The sequence below is a fragment of the Haliotis rufescens genome, unplaced genomic scaffold, assembly GCF_023055435.1.
Source record: "Haliotis rufescens isolate VD_foot unplaced genomic scaffold, xgHalRufe1.0.p SCAF_4, whole genome shotgun sequence".
Taxonomy (NCBI): domain Eukaryota; kingdom Metazoa; phylum Mollusca; class Gastropoda; order Lepetellida; family Haliotidae; genus Haliotis; species Haliotis rufescens.
This window is the reverse complement of record NW_025964112.1, coordinates 32,728,814-32,752,079: the sequence shown is the minus strand read 5'-3', so window position 1 is coordinate 32,752,079 and position 23,266 is coordinate 32,728,814. Positions and strand designations below refer to the sequence as shown.

Sequence of the window (23,266 nt, the reverse complement as noted above, 5' to 3'; positions counted from 1 at the left end):
TTTTCTATCTTTATAACTGATTTAGAATCCTGGCTAAAAACATTTGATTGTAATGGTGTTGATATATCCAGCAAACATGATTTGAATGAACTACTAGTTCTGTTATATGCAGACGATACAGTGCTATTTGCTACTTCAGCGTCAGCGCTGCAGACGTCCTTGGATTATTTTCATGTATATTGGAAATGGAAACTAACTGTAAATAGTGATGAAACTAAAATTGTTATTTTTGGAAGTGGTAAGTGTAGAGTAAACAAGCTATCATTTTATTTTGGCAAAGAAGAAATTGAAATAGTTGATAATTATAAATATCTAGGTTTTAACTTTCACATAAATAGAAAATTGACATTGGGTATAAGTGTTCTAGCCACACAAGCTAAGAAATGTACGTTTTTGTTATTGAAAATGGCAAGAAACAATGATTTACCACTTGACTGCGTATTTAAAGCTTTCGATTTAATGATTTTACCCATTATGTTATATGGCTCTGAATGTTGGGGACATGTTAAAATAGATATACTTGAAAATCTACATACCAAGTTTTTAAAATTAGCCTCTGGTTTCAGAATGTCCACACGGAATTATTTCTTATATGGTGAATTTGGAAGATTTCCAATCAGCATCCATGTTTCTAAAAGAATTATTAGTTATTGGTATAAACTCAACACGCCCCTGTCTCACTTCAAGTTATCCTCGGTACTGTACAATTTTATGTCTTTAGATAGTGTGTTAAATAATCATTCTTATTCTTGGCTTAAGTTTGTTGAAAATACCCTTAACTCATGTGGGCTAAGTAATGTTTATATGTTCCCAGGTAATTTTAACAGAACATGGCTTCTTAATAAAGTAGAAACTACACTCAAAGATCACTTTTACCAAGTGTGGAGGAATGCAATGGAAGTAAGTACCAAGGGACAATATTATATTACCTATTGAGACAGGGCGTTGGTATAATACTCCAAGGGAATTTAGAACTTGTAAATTGTGTGACTCTCCGACAATTGCAGACGAGTTTCATTATATATTTCGTTGTCCTGCTTTTGATGAAAATAGAAAAAGATTTATTTCAACAAAACTAACCAAATTTTCAAATATGGCATCTTATAGACGGTTGTTTACATCATCAGATTTCACTGTTTTAAGAAACCTAGCAAAGTTTATAAATGTTATCTTCTCTGTAATATCAAAACTTAGATAATAGACATGCTTATTATATCTACCACTTTTTACCTACAATATATTGTTTTAGTCCGCCGCCATTTTGACTGCTTGTATATAATGATTGACATGTAAAATGTACTCTAATACCACCATGCGTGATTCTCCGGAGAATAAAGTGAAGTTAAGTGAGAGTGTGTGGAAGATGACACCAGCTCTGGTCGATCCACCACACACACCACAAAAGGAAACATTGATGCTGTTCACAACATAGAAAGAATCCTCCATGAACATCTTCATGTGTCAAAGGTTTGTGCCGGACGCGTATACTATACAAATAATTACTCTTGACGAGGTAATACGCGAACACATGGACCCGAGGACCGCCAAGAGTAATCATTCCTTTTATCATACCGAAATTCACTTTAAAGTTTATAAATTCTTTCAACCGTCCTCTGTTTCATTACAGTAACTTAGCTGCGAACCGCGAAATGGTCGTACCAGACGCCATCTTGTTTTCTAACGGACGAGTCGATATTCATCACGTGACAGGTGTTATATGTGCTGATGTATGTTTGAATATGGGTGTATACATTTATCTGTTGATCAGTATATTAGGTACAATTAGACTTGACTTGAGATAAGGGGCTTTCAGTTGAGTGAATTGCCTGTTGTGTAATTGAATGTACAGCTTGTGACCTGATTGATTCAAGCGAGTATAGCTTTTGTGTTTCAGTTGAACGTAGGTAGCTTATCGGCAAAGCATTTTAAACACTTGTAATTGTTGGGTAATGAATTATTCTTAGTCTAGAATTAATAAACTCTTCTCTTCTTAACTGCAGTTAGATTGTTGTGTAATCCATTTTAATTGTGCGAGTGGTTTTGAGGTTTTATACCCCTTTGCCTCACCATGACTCGTAACACAGGTCAATACTGATCATGTGACGAGAGAATTTTCGAGGTCGAGGTCAGTGTCAGTTACATTATTTTGGGGGTCTACATTGAAATGTATTGTTTCATCACGTGGTACGGTGTCAACCGATCTCGAGGGATACATCACACACATATGTCCCGAGGGATCGGTGGACAACGGATTTATCTAACTGACATTTATTCATATAGACCCAGAATATATGTCCGAAGTTTCACCGAGAGTAAAGCCCTTTGCTTCAACCATTTTGACAGCTAGTTGACGACGCAAACGAACCGAATTACCCCCCCTTTACCCAATGCATTCAGGTAAACATTGGTTCATTTCAGCTCAACGATATTTATGCGAGATAAGTAAGTTACAAAAAGTGTTTTCCGATTGATTTTTCACAGCGGGTACATGAGAGGGCACCATTGAAAATAACTGCCCCTTCCTTAACCATTCAGAAGCTAGCATTTTAATGTTTAATGTAAGGTGAGATAATGAATGCTATGGGATGAAATGAAGCCTACGGGCCTCCTTCTCTAATGCCCTGTTAACCAGATATAATGGCAATAATCTTCATGTTAGGTTAGTGACAAATGATAAGACCTGGATCCACCTCTGTGATCCTGAGAGCAACAATAATCCATGGAGTGGAAATCAAGACGTTTAAATAAAGCGACAAAACCCTTTCCCGAAATCGGTGCTAAAGCAGAGTCGATTGTTCTACTCCGACTATATCACGGGCATGTGTTTATGAATCACTATCAAATAGTGATGATACCAGGTGTTCGCGAAAAGGTGAGCGTATCCTGCCCCACCGGTGGCACCCGTCACAAACACATCCAAAGGCATTCCAATTTTTAACCTGAAAAAACACGTGAGCATATGGTACAAGTCAAAATAGGGAATTACATAATTGCTCGACATGAAGGGAAAGTTGACTATTGGAAAGTTGAAGTCATTTCCCTTGTCATGCAGTCTTGTGGAGAGTGTTTTGTCACTCTGAATCTTTATGCATAGCTCTAAATATGAAACAGATGAGTCGGTCTCACTGGTCTCCTTTGTTTCCAGCTCAGCTGTGTAAATCAGTGGAAGGGAATTAGCTATATGTTGTTATTGAACGATATCAGATCATCGATATACCTGAAGCTTAAGTTAAACTTCTTGGCTAAATCACCTTGTGTTGAGTTTGCCAGTCCGAGCAGAAATTCCGATTCATATGCAAAAGAAACAGATCCGCAAGAAGGGTTGGTTGGTTGGTTTGTTGTTTTACGCCGCAATATTCCAGCTATATGACGGCGGTCTGTAAATAATCGAGTTTGACCCAGACAATAAAGTGATTAATATCATGAGCATCAATCAACGCAATTGGGATCGATGACATACATCAACCATGTCAGCGAGCCTGATCACCCGGTCCCGTTAGTCGCCTCTTACGACAAGCACAGTCGCCTTTTACGGCTAGTATGGGTTGCTGAAGACCTATTCTACCCCGGATCTTCACGGGTCTATAGAGTTTATATTGATACTGACATATATTAAGGAAGCGTCATATAAGAATTTTTTTATTTCTTTCACAGAGAAGCACTGATCAGGGGGGCTCAATTGGGGCCCATGGGGATGCCTACTTCATGCCTAAATGTCTTCTCCCGAAAGTTTGCATAAATGTTATCAATGAGGAAATCAAGCATTTCACATAGTTTTCTCTGTAAACATCAGATGGCATTTGCTTTCACTTTTGACACATTGTCTTGAACATCTCAATATAGAACCGTAACTGTATCTGTGGTCAAAACGTTTTATAACAAAAGCCCCATGCATCAAAGAATGAAGTTTTTTCCTTAAGTTTGTCATGTGGGATAGTGGTTCACATGTTAAAGTAATCAAATGTTTTGACAGAATGGAACTTGGTTCTTTTCTGAGATTGAAAAAAGCCAAGCAAATCCCTTGAGTTTTTGAGAATCCATATGGTATTAATTCCACGTGTCTCAAATACTTTCTGTGAATATAAAGAAAGCCCTTCTTTGATTGTATTAAGGATTATGATTAGTCTTTGAGACAAGGATTTGGTGGTACATTTGCTGGACCCAGCAATATATCTCTCTTTGTTCGGATTTTTATGGAGCTTTGGAATCCAGTACAAAATAGGAATGAACATGTCTTCAGGTTTTAGAGTCAAGTCAAAAGTTGAGAGTACTGATGCATGGTTTTGGCAGATTTCTTCCTCAGTTAACATACCTTATATACGGCATTATTTGATGTGTCATTTATATCAAGTTCTTTGATCAACAATTAATGTAGTGATGCGCACATATAATGGTTATGTTATTTGAGGCCTTGTCAACGGGAAGAACTACAAGCTTATCATGTAGGGCAGCAAGAGTTTGGATGACACTTGACAGGCCATGGGCCAGAATAGGTTTATTCCAATTCCGTTTACTCGGTTTAGGTCTGTGCATTCCACCAATGACAACATCACGCACTGACTTAACCCACCCACCCTGGAAGACATTCAACAGGTTCCTCTTCTCTTTTGCCCCATTTTTGGCATATGCTTCGACTGCGTCCATAAAGATTCTAAAGTTATGATCCCAAGTTGTAGGAGGTTGCTCAAGCAAGCAGATCCACTATTTGTGGGCGGGTTATGCCCTCTTTCTTTTAGAAAGCAACTTTAAAGCATATTGCTCCAATTCCCACCAGCAATGTTCAAATGGCTGCAGTACGGGAATGTAGAGTTGGAGCATTTGCCCCACCCGTCTTATTCACCAGACTTATTCACCAGACTTATTCACCAGATCTGTCCCTTAGTGACAACTATTTGTTTCTAATTTGAGAAAACCCAACACCACTTGCATTGTCAGAGATTTAACCAAGACCACGAATCGGTTGTTGCCGAGAAGGGTTACTTGACACAGCAGGATTTCACCTTCTACAAAACAGGGATAACGGACCTGACCAGGGATGGAGCAAGTGTGTTCAACTGCAAGGGCACTCTGTTGAAAAATAATGAAAGCTCAAGACAATAATTCAGTTCTATGTAAGCTAAGCTCAAAATCGTTTGATACCGTATCGTATATAGGTCAGTTAAATATCTCTGCCAGAGTTTCCAGCGCATTGAACTCTTCTTATGCTGTACTCATTTTAAAAATGAATATGCTCATTTTTTAGATGCTGTCATGTTGGTATATTTTTCGAATTCGACAGTGAACCTAACACATCCCTACTGTCCAAACAATCCTAATCCTCACCGACACAAGATGCACGAAAAATGTATGAAATAAAGGAGGCAATGGCTGAATATATACTTTTTATTATTCATACTATTAGTAATACGCAAAATACAACTTCTACAAATCATATATGTCTTGCAAATAGTGTGTGTTTGTTACCACACGCCGCACAGCTGATTTTGTTAAAACAAAAAAAAATAATTTGATAAGTATGTACATCACTTTGCAAGTCAAATTGCGGGGTTTGGGGATGTCAGTATTTATTTCGGCCAAAACACCTCTTCTAAACATTAAAGACGAGACTCGAATTTTTGATGACATTTATGAAGGGTTTGAATCCGATTTAAGGTTATCATATATGTTACGTTTGTTTAAGATATTTTGACCTTGACACCCTGCCCATGCCGTATCAAAGTTAAACACTGTAAACATCATTTCTTCAGGAACCAAAGAGTCTGAATCTCAATGCTAATTGAAATAGTTTTATTGGTTTGAAACTGACTGTGGCAGTCGTACTGAAAACATGTAGTCTGGACATAACACAGATATTTTCTTCAACTATTAATCTTAAACTGAATGCCGAGGATTTGGTGAATAAGATACGTGAATTTGGTCTTCGTTTTATAAATAGGTTGACTGTTATTGACGTAGATGTAATTGCAACAGAATGTGATTGTTTATTGATTCTTGAAGCAGCAGAGTACATGAAACAAAGCGTTAGTTATGCCTCAAGCTATGTTGCATGAAGACGAGGCATTTTACGAGACGCTGTATAAATATAATTCTCACGTTTAGAAATTGCCATGACTTTTTTCTCATACTGTTTTGTTTTGCTTTCATTCAGAATAAAGTATAGGTATTAATATTCAACATTCATTATTTCACTAAAACGGTGGAGACAGATTATCTAAGGTGCAGTTTGTCAGGGAGGGTAGACACCTATAGTTGTCAGAATCAATACTTCGTGGGTATATATATATATCGTTCATTGTGGATGTGTGCCTCTTGCGTACAGCTGTTTTCGCATTCTGTTTTTCGTCTCATCCCGTTCAAGTGTGTCTCTAGCAGCGAGCAGGATGTTCTCCAGGGCATGTAGGAACAGGATACTGCTGTTGGTGTTGGTGGCGTTTTCAACTGTGTAGTTCTTCACCACGCTGATACAGGTTTGAGGTAACCCTGTCTCCGTAGAAGCAAACCTCACCGCAGCCCGAACCTCCTCCGAGTTAAACACGTATGGAATATTGTCGGAATCCTTCAACAGTGGTTCCACCGCATCGATGTGTGTCAGGATCACATGGACTGACAGAACTGAAAAGAAACGTTGTTATGTAAATACTTCATCTTGAAAGATAAGCGCCGTTTTGAACATGCAACTTATTGTTTTGCTTCATGGAGCATTACCTAAAACGTTTATGAAATGAACTATCCCTTTCAAACATATAATTCGTCAACACCAGAAAATAACCAGTATCGATAATCCGCCGAATCAGATTTCATCGGGCGTGAAGGGAAAATAGTCGTAAAATTATATGAATGGATCACTGAAAATCAGCGTTGACACTTAGTGTTCGCGAAAAGGGTGTGCATGTCCCATCCTATCGGTAGCGCCGCCATTCAATTTGCATGAAAAGTAAGTGTTTGTTTGTTGCTTGACGCCGCACAGCGGTACTATAAACTCATTTTGATTAGGTATATGTTGTTACAAGTGATCAGAGATATATTATAATTTGAGTAAAATATATTATGACCATTACAATCAATAGAATTGATTTTGCCGATATCATGTCAATGTAACATACATGCATACACCAGAATACTACAGTAATCAGCAGAATATACGTAGTAGGAAAATTCAGTTTGAAACGAAAATGCAGCATGTCCAGTCTGCAACAATACACGCGTGCTGTATTGTTCTGCAAGATCTGGACTAGGGTATACATTCTTTACAATACACGTGTAATAGTCAGGAAATTATATAAACTATATTTAAAAAACAATGGATGTGATGATGACATTGAGCTGGAAAAACACTCTTGTCAATCAAGGAGATTAAGTTATGAAACCAAGTTTATTATAATTTGTAAGCATAAAGTGCATACTTGAATATTGTTGTACATATTTAAACGTCACATGACAGATTGTTTCATAAATCACTTCCATATTTTTTTAATGAAATATTATCATATCATTTTACGTATCATGTCATTTCACAAATCAACAACTAATCAATGTCAGGTACACATATAGTCAAATAAGGTACGGTATAAAGAGGAAATGTGTTTGTCAAATTTGTAACTTGATATATTCCTGAATACCGCAGCTGAAAGTAGTAAAGTAATATTTTATTCCGAGTTAGATATTACTTTTATATGTTCAGGAAAATACAGTATTTAATCCGTACATACGCAACCATTTAATTAAATAAGGTATGGTTACCCCCTCGTGAATGTAGCGTTCTCAGCACACCAATCTGTCGCTTTACATCATCGCCTACAGCAACTCCTGCTTTAAGGACAAGAACTACGCATGACGCCTTGACCCTCTCCTGTGGCGGGAGGATCTGTGAACTATCCATAGCCTCAAGCGTTGGTTTCACCTGAACACGAAAACAATAGACATTCTTCACACTGACACACAATGAAAATACATGAATACGTAAATATATTTTTTTCCACGCTTAGTTTTCACGATTCTTGATATGACAAACAATGTTTTGTGGTTATGTTGTAAAACTACATCTGTCCACGCGTGGAACACGATGACCTGGTTGATTGTGTGGCATCCTGACGAATTGAATAGTTGTTTACAAGCGTCTATGTTGGCATATCATTGTTGCTCTGATGTTAATCGGGGGCACGGGTGGCCCAGTCGTCTAAGGCGCCGCGATTCGCTGTGCAGAATTGCGTCCCTTGGGCACGCCAGAAACCTATGATTGTGGGTTCGAATCCCGGTTCGCCCCGATTATGTTTCTAGGTTTGTCAGCACCATACCCGTGCTCGTGGGTTTCACCGAAGTGGTAAACGTCTGAGACCTGCATCACTTCGGGCTTTCCTCCCACATTAAGCTGACACGCCGTGATATAACTGAAATACTGTTAAAAGCGGCGTTAAAAACCCAACTCACTCACTGATGTTAATCCCCATCAACTCACTCTTTATGTAGGTGACAAACGTTGCCAAAGTACTTACTTCTGCATAGAAAGGAACCTGTCCTGTGACAATCTTCTCAATACTCTCGTCTGTGATCGCGTCACTGTTGAACAAGCCTGGCATGTCAATTACCCATAAATACGGCTGGCAAGTGCATTTATCTTGACAATATCTACGGCAGTAACCGTCACTGTTCAGCTGCAATACATACACATATATGTCATTACACAGTTATCATTAGTAGTGAATCTGATTACATATTTCCTTCTGTCTGGTATACAGGTCCTAAACCACCAATTCGTACTTGGTTGTCACAATGTGCATGCTTACACTGTCTTCTCACATGCTTGGCTATAGGTGTCTCACTTTAAATGTTGTTCTCCTGATATCACAACAGCGTGGCACAATATAGCATCAAATGCAATATATGTATATTTGAATGCAATATTATGAATATTATAAATACCTCTGGGTACACGTACAGCACGTATATGTATATATCATGTTGATATCTTTGACTTATTATTAAACAGCAGGTGTACACACACACGGCGTTAAACAAACAAACAAACATGTGATGTTTGTAATGTTTTTTTTAGCCATTTTGAACTTTTTAATAAGTTTTAGTCAATCTGAACAATGAACACACTTTTCAGTCAATTTGTAAAAGTACAGACATATTTAGGCATTTAGTAAATTTGTATAATGAAATCAGAACTTTGACATTTAGATTATAACATTCAACAACTCACAGCTTTAGTGTAGCTGCCATGTGTGTTAATTCCCACAGGAAAATAATTGGAGACTTTCCTTTCCCGTCTGATGGAAGTTCGAATTCCATTGCCAAAAGACGATTTACCAAATCCAGTCTGACCAAACAGAATCACCACATGCCCGTCTCTGGTTGTGACTTCGGCTATGCGACGGCGAAAGTCATTTTCTCCCTGAAATGAAACACTTCCTGGGATAAGCCAAACACATAGGCCCTGGCGATTGTAAACACAAAGATGAACATTGCAGTCTCATTGAAGGGAAAATCAGTTTGTTCAGATGACTATGTTAACTTTTCGATGATTGGGTCTATTGTTTCGCGTCAAACTCCTGTTTTTACTTAATATTTCCACAAGCATCAACTGGTTTTTCTTTCACAAGCACCATATGGTGATCGCTAACTGATGATTGACATATGGCATTTCAATATTTTTTCAACGTTCTTTTGACTTCTGATTAGCAAAAATACCTCTGGTGTCCAGTTCAAAGTGACGTCTGCCCCCCATTTCTCTGTCGGTGGCTGAAGCACGACAACAATACTGAATGTTATTATTATTTTCTTTATTTAAAAAACAACAACTCTGCAGTAATGTCAGTGTTCTTTCTATACAAGTCAACGATAAAATGAGTTCGGACGTTACAAGTGTCTGGAGTACATGTAACAAGGAGAGAACAATTTAACCGTTTAGACGTAAGATGAGCTTGCCAGCTACTTACAGGAGTGGGGACCCTTTCCCTGGATGATTTTCCTCCCATGACTCCTGGAAGATAAAGAGTCCTCGGCCTGATCATAACTGAATGAATTAAATGGGTTTTTGAGAAGGGTCGAAGCAATTATCTTCATGGTACAGTGACATTATAATGAGTCAATGTGTCATATCTGAAGCTTTTCAGAAGTCACCCATCCCACATCCACCTCAATTCAAGACGTGTCCCATCCATCGTGCTACAAATCCCACCACATCAATTTCACTACAGCAGGACTCACTACAATACGAGACCCACCCAAGTCACACCACCACGAGACCCACCCAATGCACTACATTTCGAGACCCACCCAAGTCACACCACCACGAGAACCACCCAATGCACTACAGTACGAGACCCACCCAAGTCACACCACCACGAGACCCACCCAATGCACTACAGTACGAGACCCACCCAACTCACTACAGTAGGTGTCACACCCAACTCGCTACAGCAGGAGACCCATCCAATGCACTACAGTACGAGTCCAACCCAAATCACTACAGCGCGAGTCCAATACAACTCACTAGAGTACGAGACCCTCCCAACCCACTACAATACGAGACCCTACCAATGCACTACAGTACGAGACCTATCCAATGCACTACAGTACGAGACCAAACCAACTCACTACAGTGCGAGTGCCACCAAGCTCACTACAGTACGAGACCAACTCAACTCACAACAGTATGAGTCACATCCAACTCACTACATTTCGAGACCCAACCAACTCACTACAGTACGAGACCCAACCAACTCACTACAGTACGAGATCCACCCAACTCACTACGGTGCGAGAAACACGCAACTCACTACAGTACTAGACCCACCCAACTCACTACAGCAGGTGTCACACCCAACTCACTTCAGTACGAGACCCTCCCAACTCAGCATAGTACGAGACCCACCCAACTCACTACAGTACGAGACCCACCCAACTCACTACAGTACGAGACCCACTACACTGGATGTGACTCATACAGCAGGTGTCCCACCCACTATCTACAGGACGAGACCAACTCAACTCACAACAGTATGAGTCACATCCAACTCACTACAGTACGAGACATAACCAAATCACTACAGTACGAGACGCAACCAACTCACTACAGTACGAGACCCACCCAACTCACTAGAGTACGAGACCCACCCAACTCACTACAGTGCGAGAAACACGCAACTCACTACAGTACTAGACCCACCCGACTCACTACAGCAGGTGTCACACCCAACTCACTTCAGTACGAGACCCATCCAACTCACTACAGTCCGAGACCCAACCAACTCACTACAGTACGAGACCCACAAAACTCACTGCAGTACGAGACCCACCCAACTCACTACAGTGCGAGAAACACGCAACTCACTACAGTACTAGACCCACTCAACTCACAACGGTATGAGTCACACCTAACTCACTACAGTACGAGACCAAACCAAATCACTACAGTGCGAGACCCACCCAACTCACTACAGCAGGTGTCCCACCCACTAACTACAGTACGAGACCAACTCAACTCACAACAGTATGAGTCACATCCAACTCTCTACAGTACGAGACCCAACCAACTCACTACAGTATGAGACCCACCCAACTTACTACAGTACGAGACCCACCCAACTCACTACAGTATGAGACCCACCCAACTTACTACAGTACGAGACCCACCCAACTCACTACAGTACGAGACCCACCCAACTAACTACAGTGCGAGAAACACGCAACTCACTACAGTACTAGACCCACCCAACTCACTTCAGTACAAGACCCTCCCAACTCACTATAGTACGAGGCCCTCTCAACTCACTATAGTACGAGACCCACCCAACTCACTACAGTCCGAGACCCAACCAACTCACTACAGTACGAGACCCACCCAACTCACTACAGTACGAGACCAACCCAACTCACTACACTGCGAGAAACACGCAACTCACTACAGTACGAGACCCACCCAACTCACTACAGCAGGTGTCACACCCAACTCACTTCAGTACGAGACCCTCCCAACTCACTATAGTACGAGACCCAACCAACTCACTACATTACGAGACCCACCCAACTCTCTACAGCAGGTGACAGTATGAGACCCAACCAACTCACTACAGTACGAGACCCACCCAACTCACTTCAGTACGAGACACACCCAACTCACTACAACAGGTGTCCCACCCACACACTACAGTACGAGACCCACTCAACTCACAACATTATGAGTCAAACCCAACTCACTACTGTACGAGACCCAACCAAGTCACTACAGTATAAGTCACACCCAACCAACTACAGTACGAGACCCAACCAACTCACTACAGTACGAGACCCACCCAACTCACTACAGCAGGTGACCCACCCAACTGACTACAGTACGAGACCCACTCAACTCACAACAGTATGAATCACACCAAACTCACTACAGTACGAGACCCAACCAACTCACTACAGTACGAGAACCAACCAACTCACTATAGTACGAGACCCAACCAACTCACTACAGTACGAGACCGACCCAACTCACTACAGAACGAGACCCACCCAACTCACTACAGTACGAGACCCACCCAACTCACTACAGCAGGTGTCACACCGAGCTCACTACAGTACGAGACCCTCCCAACTCATTACAGTACGGGACCCACCCAACTCACTACAGTACGAGACCCTCCCAACTCACTACAGTAAGGGACCCACCCAACTCACTACAGCACAAGACCCTCCCAACTCACTACAGTCCAAGACCCAACCGACTCACTACAGTACGAGACCCTCCCAACTCACTACAGTACGAGACCCACCGAACTCACTACAGCAGGTGTCACACCGAGCTCACTACTGTACGGGACCCACCCAACTCACTACAGTAAGGGACCCACCCAACTCACTTCAGTACGAGACCCTCCCCACTCACTATAGTACGAGACCCACCCAACTCACTACAGTCCGAGACCCTCCCAACTCACTAGAGTCCAAGACCCAACCGACTCACTACAGTACGAGACCCTCCCAACTCACTGCAGTCCGAGACCCAACCAACTCACTACAGTACGAAACCCACCCAACTCACTACACCAGGTGACACACCCAACTCACTACAGTACGAGACCCAACCAACTCACTACTGTACGAGACCCACCCAACTCACTACAGCAGGTGTCCCACCCAACTCACCACAGTACGAGACCCACTCAACTCACAACAGTATGAGTCACACCCAACTCACTTCAGCAGGTGTCCCACCCACTCAATACAGTACGAGACCCACTCAACTCACAACAGTATGAGTCACACCCAACTCACTACAGTACGAGACCCAAGAAACTCACTACAGTGCGAGAAACACGCAACTCACTACAGTACTAGACCCACCCAACTTACTACAGCAGGTGTCACACCCAACTCACTTCAGTACGAGACCCTCCCCACTCACTATAGTACGAGACCCACCCAACTCACTACAGTCCGAGACCCTCCCAACTCACTAGAGTCCAAGACCCAACCGACTCACTACAGTACGAGACCCTCCCAACTCACTACAGCAGGTGACAGTATGAGACCCACCCAACTCACTACAGTATGAGACACACCCAACTCACTACAACAGGTGTCCCACGCACTCACTACAGTACGAGACCCACTCGACTCACAACAGTATGAGTCACACGCAACTCACTACAGTACGAGACCCACCGAACTCACTACAGCAGGTGTCACACCCAACTCACTTCAGTACGAGACCCTCCCAACTCACTATAGTACGAGACCCAACCAACTCACTACATTACGAGACCCACCCAACTCACTACAGCAGGTGACAGTATGACACCCACCCAACTCACTACAGTACGAGACCCACTCAACTCACAACAGTATGTATCACACCCAACTCACTACAGTACGAGACCCAACCAAGTCACTACAGTATAAGTCACACCCAACCAACTACAGTACGATACCCAACCAACTCACTACAGTACGAGACCAAACCAACTCACTACAGCAGGTGACCCACCCAACTCACTACAGTACGAGACCCACTCAACTCACAACAGTATGAATCACACCAAACTCACTACAGTACGAGACCCAACCAACTCACTACAGTACGAGACCCAACCAACTCACTACAGTACGAGACCCAACCAACTCACTACAGTGCGAGACCCAACCAACTCACTACAGTACGAGACCCACCCAACTCACTACAGTACGAGACCCACCCAACTCACTACAGCAGGTGTCACACCCAACTCAATACAGTACGAGACCCTCACAACTCATTACAGTACGGGACCCACCCAACTCACTACAGTACGAGACCCTCCCAACTCACTACAGTACGGGACCCACCCAACTCACTACAGTACGGGACCCACCCAACTCACTACAGTACGAGACCCACCCAACTCACTACAGTACGAGACCAAACCAACTCACTACAGTATAAGTCACAACCAACTCACTACTCTACGAAACCCAACCAATTCGCTACAGTATAAGTCACACCCAACTCACTTCAGCAGGGGTCCCATCCACTCACTACAGTGCGAGACCCACTCAACTCACAACAGTATGAGTCACACCCAACTCACTACAGTACGAGACCAAACCAACTCACTACAGTATAAGTGACAACCAACTCACTACTCTACGAAACCCAACCAACTCACAACAGTATGAGTCACACCCAACTCACTACAGTACGAGACCAAACCAACTCACTAAAGTGCGAGACCCACCCAACTCACAACAGCAGGTGTCCCACCCACTCACTACAGTACGAGACCCAACTAACTCACTACAGTATAAGTCACAACCAACTCACTTCAGCAGGTGTCCCATCCACTCACTACAGTACGAGACCCACTCAACTCACAACAGCAGGTGTCCCATCCACTCACTACAGTACGAGACCCACCAAACTCACTACAGTACGAGACCAAACCAACTTACTACAGTATAAGTCACAACCAACTCACTACTCTACTAAACCCAACCAATTTGCTACAGTATAAGTCACACCCAACTCACTTCAGCAGGTGTCCCACCCACTCACTACAGTACGAGACCCAACCAACTCACTACAGTATAAGTCACAACCAACTCACTTCAGCAGGTGTCCCATCCACTCACTACAGTACGAGACCCACTCAAGTCACAACAGCAGGTGTCCCATCCACTCTCTACAGTACGAGACCCACTCAACTCACAACAGCAGGTGTCCCATCCACTCTCTACAGTACGAGACCCACCCAACTCACTACAGTACGAGACCAAACCAACTTACTACAGTATAAGTCACAACCAACTCACTACTCTACTAAACCCAACCAATTCGCTACAGTATAAGTCACACCCAACTCACTTCAGCAGGTGTCCCATCCACTCTCTACAGTACGAGACCCACTCAACTCACAACAGTATGAGTCACACCCAACTCACTACAGTACGAGACCAAACCAACTCACTACAGTATAAGTCACAACCAACTCACTACTCTACGAAACCCAACCAATTCGCTACAGTATAAGTCACGCCAAATTTACTGCAGCAGGTGTCCCATCCACTACTACAGTGCAAGACCCAACCAACTCACAACAGCAGGTGTCCCGCCCACTCACTACAGTACGAGACCCACTCAACTCACAACAGTATGAGTCACACCCAACTCACTACAGTACGAGACCAAACGAACTCACTACAGTATAAGTCACAACCAACTCACTACTCTACGAAACCCAACCAATTCGCTACAGTATAAGTCACGCCAAATTCACTTCAGCAGGTGTCCCATCCACTACTACAGTGCAAGACCCAACCAACTCACAACAGCAGGTGTCCCGCCCACTCACTACAGTACGAGACCCAACCAACTCACAACAGTATAAGTCACAACCAACTCACTACTGTACGAAGCCCAACCAATTCACTACAGTATAAGTCACACCCAACTCACTTCAGCAGGTGTCCCATCCACTCACTACAGTACGAGACCCACTCAACTCACAACAGCAGGTGTCCCATCCACTCACTACAGTACGAGACCCACTCAACTCACAACAGTATGAGTCACACCCAACTCACTACAGTACGAGACCAAACCAACTCACTACAGTACAAGTGACAACCAACTCACTACTCTACGAAACCCAACCAACTCACAATAGTATGAGTCACACCCAACTCACTACAGTACGAGACCAAACCAACTCACTAAAGTGCGAGACCCACCCAACTCACAACAGCAGGTGTCCCACCCACTCACTACAGTACGAGACCCAACCAACTCACTACAATACGAGATCCAACCAATTCACTACAGTATAAGTCACACCCAACTCACTACGGTACGAAACCCAACCAATTCACTACAGTATAAGTCACACCCAACTCACTTCAGCAGGTGTCCCACCCAACTCACTACAGTACGAGACCCACTCAACTCACAACGGTATGAGTCACACCCAACTCACTACAGTACGAGACCTAACCAATACACTACAGTATAAGTCACACCAAACTCACTTCAGCAGGTGTCCCACACAACTCACTACAGTACGAGAACCACTCAAGTCACAAAGGTATGATTCACACCCAACTCACTACAGTACGAGAACCACCGAACTCACTACAGTGCGAGTCCCACCCAAATCACTACAGTACGAGTCTCACCCAACTCACAACAGTATGAGTCACACACAACTCACTACAATACGAGACCCAACCAATTCATTGTTGTATAAGTCACACCCAACTCACTACTGTACGAAACCAAACCAATTCACTACAGTATAAGTCACACCCAACTCACTTCAGCAGGTGTCCCACCCACTAACTACAGTACGAGACCCACTCAACTCACAACAGTATTAGTCACACTCAACTCACTACAGTACGAGACCCAACCAACTCACTACAACAGGTGTCCGACCCACTCACTACTGTACGAAACCCTACCAATTCACTACAGTATAAGTCACACTCAACTCACTTCAGCAGGTGCCCCGTCCAACTCACTACAGTACGAGACCCAACCAATTCACTACAGTATGAGTCACACCCAACTCTCTACAGTACGAGACCCAACCAATTCACTACAGTATAAGTCACAACCAACTCACTACAGTACGAGACCCAACCAATTCACTACAGTATAAGTCATACCCAACTCTCTACAGTACGAGACCCAACCAATTCACTACAGTATGAGTCACACCCAACTCACTACTGTACGACATCCAACCAATTCACTACAGTATAAGTCACAACCAACTCACTTCAGTACGAGACCCAACCAATTCACTACTGTATAAGTCACACCCAACTCACTACTGTACGAACTCCAACCAATTCACAAGAGTATGAGTCACACCAAACTCACTACAGTACGAGACCCAACCAATTCACTACAGCACGAGAACCACCCAACTCACTACAGTGAGAGTCTCACCCAACTCACTACAGTACGAGACCCATCGAACTCGAAACAGCATGAGTCACACCCAACTCTCTACAGTACGAGACCAAACCAATTCACTGCTGTATAAGCCATAGTTGCAAACATCATAAGTGATGGGGTGGGGTGAGGGTTTAACGTCGTATTCAAGATTATATCACTAACAGCAGCGTAAATGCACATATGTGTGTGTGTGTGTGTGTGTGTGTGTGTGTGTGTGTGTGTGTGTGTGTGTGTGTGTGTGTGCGTGTGCGTGCGTGCGATTGTACTTGTCCAGAATTAACAGTGCTCGATCACTGAGATACCAAGCCGCATTTTAACATCGATACCAAACTCAAATGCATTATACTGACTCGAGTTAATGCCAGTTGTAGACAGGGTAACAATAGTGTACCATCTTAACGCCTGTCAGTATGGCGAGCCGGGGGATCAAACTACCGACCTCCCGCTGTCCGGGCTGAACGTGAGAGGATGATGACATCACATATATTGAATGTTTATCCATGTCCATGTATGGGCAAATTAGTTAAATTTATCATTGAAAACTTAATAATTGATCATAACTTTCCCTGCCTGGTTTGTTATTGTTTTCTGCGTAAAATATCACGACACTGGACTAAAACATTTAAAACTGGTAACTTAATACACATTTGAAGCTGTCCATTTTAACGACAATAGTTTATACTTTTTTCTCCTGCCAGCTTTTCTAACTAATATGACCTTACTTATATCAATATTATTTCTGCTGTTGTATGTCATAATTAAGGCACCCGTGAAAATAATGTTTGTACCACTTACTTGTAGCTGTCGCGTATCCTCTGCTGTGGGAGATATATGTGCTCTGTGCCTAGGTCCAAGTGCATTTTAACACGCATTATATTGCTTGCATGAAACCGAGGCTGATAACTCAATATTTTACCTGCTCATGCGCAGTTTATATTTGACGAGTGGAGAAGACGGACGTTTCACCAAAGGTAGCTGTAAACAGGTTAGTTTTCATACTAGACATGTTTTAATATGTTTCCTACATCTACCGTTCAGATTGCAAAGCGCAGCCGTTTGTCAGATGGAGTTTGTGTTTAGTCAAGCCTGATCATGTTCATCACACAAAACTATTCAACAGGTTTACTATTTTCTAGGAGTATGAACCTAGGTTTTTTTCAGATTGTTTAAGACAGTTGACCTCCCATCGGGTTCGCGTTACTGTTGTTTATTTTACAATGTCATAATATATGCTGAACATCAAACTATGTTCCGAGTTGCATATTCGATGATTTTGTAAAATGTTTTACGAAAATGTATTTACACAAAACGGAATTTCTCCAACACCAACCTCGTTAACAATATGCCTCAATTACCAGGATGTCAAATGTTGCAGCCAGTCCAGCGACATACCAGAGCATGGGAACGTATGGAAGAAGCAACATGGGTAAGTTGGAATACGTGTGTTTAGTATTGTTGCACGTATTACTTTCATTAAAGACTTAAGGATGATGATGACCCTTTTGCCTCATTGGATGCATAATGTAAGAAATGATCGCTTGTTAGACATCGTTGTGGAAGTTATCATATGTGTTCATTTAAACGACAAGAAGATTTATAAAAAAATTACAGTAAGGTCTATTGGACTTGATACAATGAACAATGCTATTTGTATAGTGTGGCTAAATATGTAAAAATGTGTGAAATATTTGAACTAGAGCAATGATGTAGATTAAAAATAGAAAATACATAGTAACAAAAGTATAAATAGTAAACATTCACCCTGGTTTCGAACTTATCATGCATATTTTTATTTCGAAGTTCGAATAAATAAGTCCGCCTTTTTCACTTCTTTTAGCTGTCCTGGTGTACTTGTCACATCAGAAGTTCAAAACGTGCAGGTGTAACAAGGACTAAAGGCTAGGCTGGGCATTTCAACATGTCTGATACTATTCATACCTGTATAATTTACATTTTCAGTGCCCCAAAGAGGCACTAAATATACCCAATCCCCTCAGCAAGCTATGTGATTACAATATATGAGCGATTTAATTACAACCACAGTTTCTGCTAGAAGTTCAGTGTCACACACGAGTCCTCACCAAAACCAAAGTAGTTTTACTTCTGTGTTCGGGAATTAAGGTCCTGGTGTCCAAGTCAGCACACATGTCCCATCATAAGGTTGATGACAAGCAATTCCCGTCCCAGTCAGAGTAATATTGAATGATAGTAACTAATTACTATAGATAGATATCACCTTTTTGCCGTAACAACATCGATAGTTGCAACACATGCCTCCTATAACGAGAGGCCAATGTAACATTCAGCATTTATCTTGTAGAAAACATACTGAGAGCAAATACTATCATCATCCCGAGAAGCAGTAACGCCGGACATCTAGAAGATGAATTCGTCCAAAATGTGATACAATACAGAGCGATGGGATTGAAGTTTAAAGAGGATTTCCCCGCCATCGTCATATATCAAGCTTCATCACGTATTAAAGATGAAGAGGAACTCATTGTTGACAAATTACGGGGTAGGTGATTATATTCAAATATATCGAGTTTGAGTACACGTGCACCAATGACAAGGAGAATAACACAATACTGAGTACACATACTTGGAGAAAGAGTTGTCATCTTTATTTAAAAACAGTCTAAATATATAATGACTATGATAATTTGTTCATGTTAGAATGCTGATTGTGTTATTTCACAGACTTTGAGTCTTATTCGAGAACTACAAACTGTTTATAAAGTTGATCACAAATATAGATTCTGTTATATTTCTCCCTCAGGTTTGCCTTCAGCAATTCTTATCATTGCATCAGTCGGAAAAGATTCTGAAGTAAGCATCGACCTTCCAAGCGACTTGAATTCTACCGTCAAACAAACATTGCGTCTGTTTATCAAAAATGGACACATTCTCCCCAATGATATGGACAACGAACACACGTTTCACTGTGTGCTGATGCATTGCTGTCAACCGGAGTCTGTCTGGTGGACGTATTTGACAGACCATTGGAAGAAAATCGCCATTGCTGGCGGTGTCATGTGTTTGCTTATTATAATAGTGGCACTTATGATACGCTTTGCTTAAAAGAAATATTGCTTTGGGAACGATCAGCTGATGTTCTGAGGTGAGGGGGACTGGTATTTCTTTAGATAAATTTATTCTAGCTCGAATCGCCTTCATTATGTGCACTGGACATGTCGTAAAATGTCCTGTAAAATGTCCTGTCTCCTCCTCGAATGGCGGATTCCTTAACTGACACAGCCCCTGTAATGCGACTGTGAACTTATTGTCTTGACGGAGCAAATGTCAATCAAATTTATGTAGATGTAAATTCGTTTTAAAATCGCCTATCAAGGATAACCCTGGAAACTACATATGACTGTAGTCATATTTGAATAACAAAATATACAATAACAAAACAACATCTATCATCCTGGACAATTTTCACGCAGAAGCGTTACGAAGAGTATGTGGTGCAGTTCCTGGAAAATGTTATGATAGAATTTACTGTGAACTGAATCAACTTCCTTAAGTGAAGGAAGAAATCGCTGTACACAGCCTTCTCAAAAATGTTTAACCATGATAAAGGGACAAAATATAATCGAACAATGATCTTCAGCATGACGAGCGAAGGCTTTAACCCTTTATCTTGATGGGGCAGTATTAATAGATGCACGTTGTTACTAACCCATTTTGTCTTCTGAAAATAAATAGATAAAATGAATTTATGTTGTTTGTTTGTTGTTTAACGCCGCACTCAGCAATATTCAAGCTACATGACGGCGGCCTGCAAATAACCGAGTCTGGACCAGACAATACAGTGATTGACATCATGAGCATCCACACAATTGGGATATGATGATATGCATCAACCAAGTCAGCGAGCCTGACCACCCGATCACGTTAGTCACCTCTTACGACAAGCATTGTCGCCTTTTACGGCAAGCATGGCAACCTATTCTACCCCGGATCTTCACGGGTATATTTATGTCTGTAATGATTCTAATGTATTGGTGACGTGTTTGTGTAATGGCTTGAATAAATCAGGTGAGCCACGAGGGACATTCTTTGTGTGCGTGCAATTTTTTATGGATTCATCTAGATAGCTTGCAGCATATAGACATTCCAACTGCAACATTACCCACTGTTCTCCAGGTACACTTGTTTACATTTAGAAACATGACACGAAGCCTTAATCTATGACTAATGCATGAAGAGCCGGAGTCAATGCATAAAACGCCGCCAGACTCGTTCCTGGGGATTGTCGATATCACACAATGGAACACTTGCACATCATTTGTATTATTTTTAACAAAATCAGTAAACGCACTATTGTGTCACTGGATTGTCTGGTCCAGCGATCAGTTGAATGTCAGGTTTGTTTACAGGCCGCAGGACAGAAGTTCTGCTATGCAGCGTCAGGTAATAATTACTTACATTTTAAGGCAAATTGTATGAATGTACATACATACAACTCTTGCAACACATAATCCTGTAGGGTTGGAGAAATAATAGTCTAACACAAAAGAAGGGATGGTGTCTTTTCTAGTCGCCTGTGCAACATCTCTTCCGGTATACCTGTCACTTTAGAGAAATAGCTGATCTATATGGAAGCATATTTGTGCCACTATCTAAAAAACATATCATCTACGTAATATTTCAGTGTTAAGCAGATGAAGTTGTTACACGGCGTTATTTGTCATCAAATTACATATTTGGATTTATATCCATGTTTGAACGAACGTATTGGTCATACAAAGTTATGGAGAGTCATTCATTATAATGAATTGATGGCACAATGTTTCGATTTTGTACAGGTGAATTGGTTAATTGAAGTCAAAATGGGGCGTAGTTTGTTATAAAAATTAGAAAGTGTTATTCAAATCCAGTACAAGTGAATTGGTTACTTAAAGTAGATATGGAACGTCATTCATTATCAAAATACATAGGATGTGTTATATTCCAAGTTTGCACAGATGAATTGTCATTCCAAGCCTGCATGAAGCATCGTTATAAAAACACACAGGGTGATATTTCTCAAGTGTTGTACATTTGAATTAACCATATAAGGATTTGATAGTTTACATTGCTTATACTTTCATAAAGCATCGTGACAAAATGCGGCCGCCTAACACATGAATACCTGCCATATATATATGTGTGTGTCATTTTGAAACCGATGCGACCAATCTATACCCAAATAAGGCATTAGTTATACACGCATGCCACCTCTTTGTAGGGTAGCGTTGCGTGGTCATACTATCAATTTTCCAGGAAAGCATTCGTTCCCCGAGAATCGCTAGACTTGTCTGGACTTTCAAACTTAGTCGAACTTTGTGGCTCTTGATATAAATATAACAACAATAAGGCGTCATCTTAACCAGTCGTGGCCAACTCGTGCAATGCAGGGACAAGGCGAGACACGTGGCCGCTTCGAAGTTTCCATATTGGCGTATGAACACAAGAACAACTTTAAACAACGATAACTCTTATTCTAATCGCTTCTTGTAGTGAAATGTTGGCGTTTCTGCAGATCTCGCTTATTTATTTTGTGACTGAATTTGTACTTTCATGGACAGCGTTAACAAATAGTATGCACATTTTGTATGAATTTTTTAACATGGGGAAAATGGACAACGTTTTACAAATAATTTATCACGTTACATGCGACATATTAAGGACTGGATGTAGTGAGAAATTGTGTAATAAGGGGATACTACAAACTAACGGATCATGTTCCAACATCTTAAACCTGCCAAGGCTAAAATTGGTAACACGCCTTGGACCATAACCCAGGACCAGCAGCTCTTATTGTGCTGGTCAGATAGAGTTAGACAGACA

At 41.7% G+C, this 23,266-nt stretch overlaps 2 protein-coding genes across 4 annotated transcripts; one reads left to right on the top strand and one right to left on the bottom strand.

The window, feature by feature from the left end:
- Positions 1-5,368: 5,368 nt before the first annotated feature.
- On the bottom strand, positions 5,369-18,344 carry LOC124152177. Of its 2 annotated transcripts, none has more exons than XM_046525013.2 (7): positions 18,224-18,344; positions 9,942-9,985; positions 9,694-9,744; positions 9,206-9,397; positions 8,493-8,651; positions 7,741-7,900; positions 5,369-6,612 (listed from the first exon to the last, which is right to left on the bottom strand). In XM_046525013.2, exons 2-7 carry the CDS (start codon positions 9,978-9,980, stop codon positions 6,290-6,292), a joined length of 924 nt encoding a protein of 307 aa, XP_046380969.1. In that variant the 5' UTR covers positions 9,981-9,985; positions 18,224-18,344; the 3' UTR covers positions 5,369-6,289. The 2 variants fall into 2 exon arrangements, with proteins under 2 accessions (XP_046380969.1, XP_046380968.1); XM_046525012.2 differs by having other exon boundaries at positions 9,942-10,018; positions 18,224-18,294.
- Positions 18,322-21,149, top strand: LOC124152178. Of its 2 annotated transcripts, none has more exons than XM_046525014.2 (4): positions 18,322-18,413; positions 18,787-18,854; positions 19,749-19,946; positions 20,208-21,149. In XM_046525014.2, exons 2-4 carry the CDS (start codon positions 18,788-18,790, stop codon positions 20,507-20,509), a joined length of 567 nt encoding a protein of 188 aa, XP_046380970.2. In that variant the 5' UTR covers positions 18,322-18,413; position 18,787; the 3' UTR covers positions 20,510-21,149. The 2 variants fall into 2 exon arrangements, with proteins under 2 accessions (XP_046380970.2, XP_046380971.2); XM_046525015.2 differs by having other exon boundaries at positions 18,327-18,413; positions 18,804-18,854.
- The last annotated feature ends 2,117 nt before the right edge of the window (positions 21,150-23,266 follow it).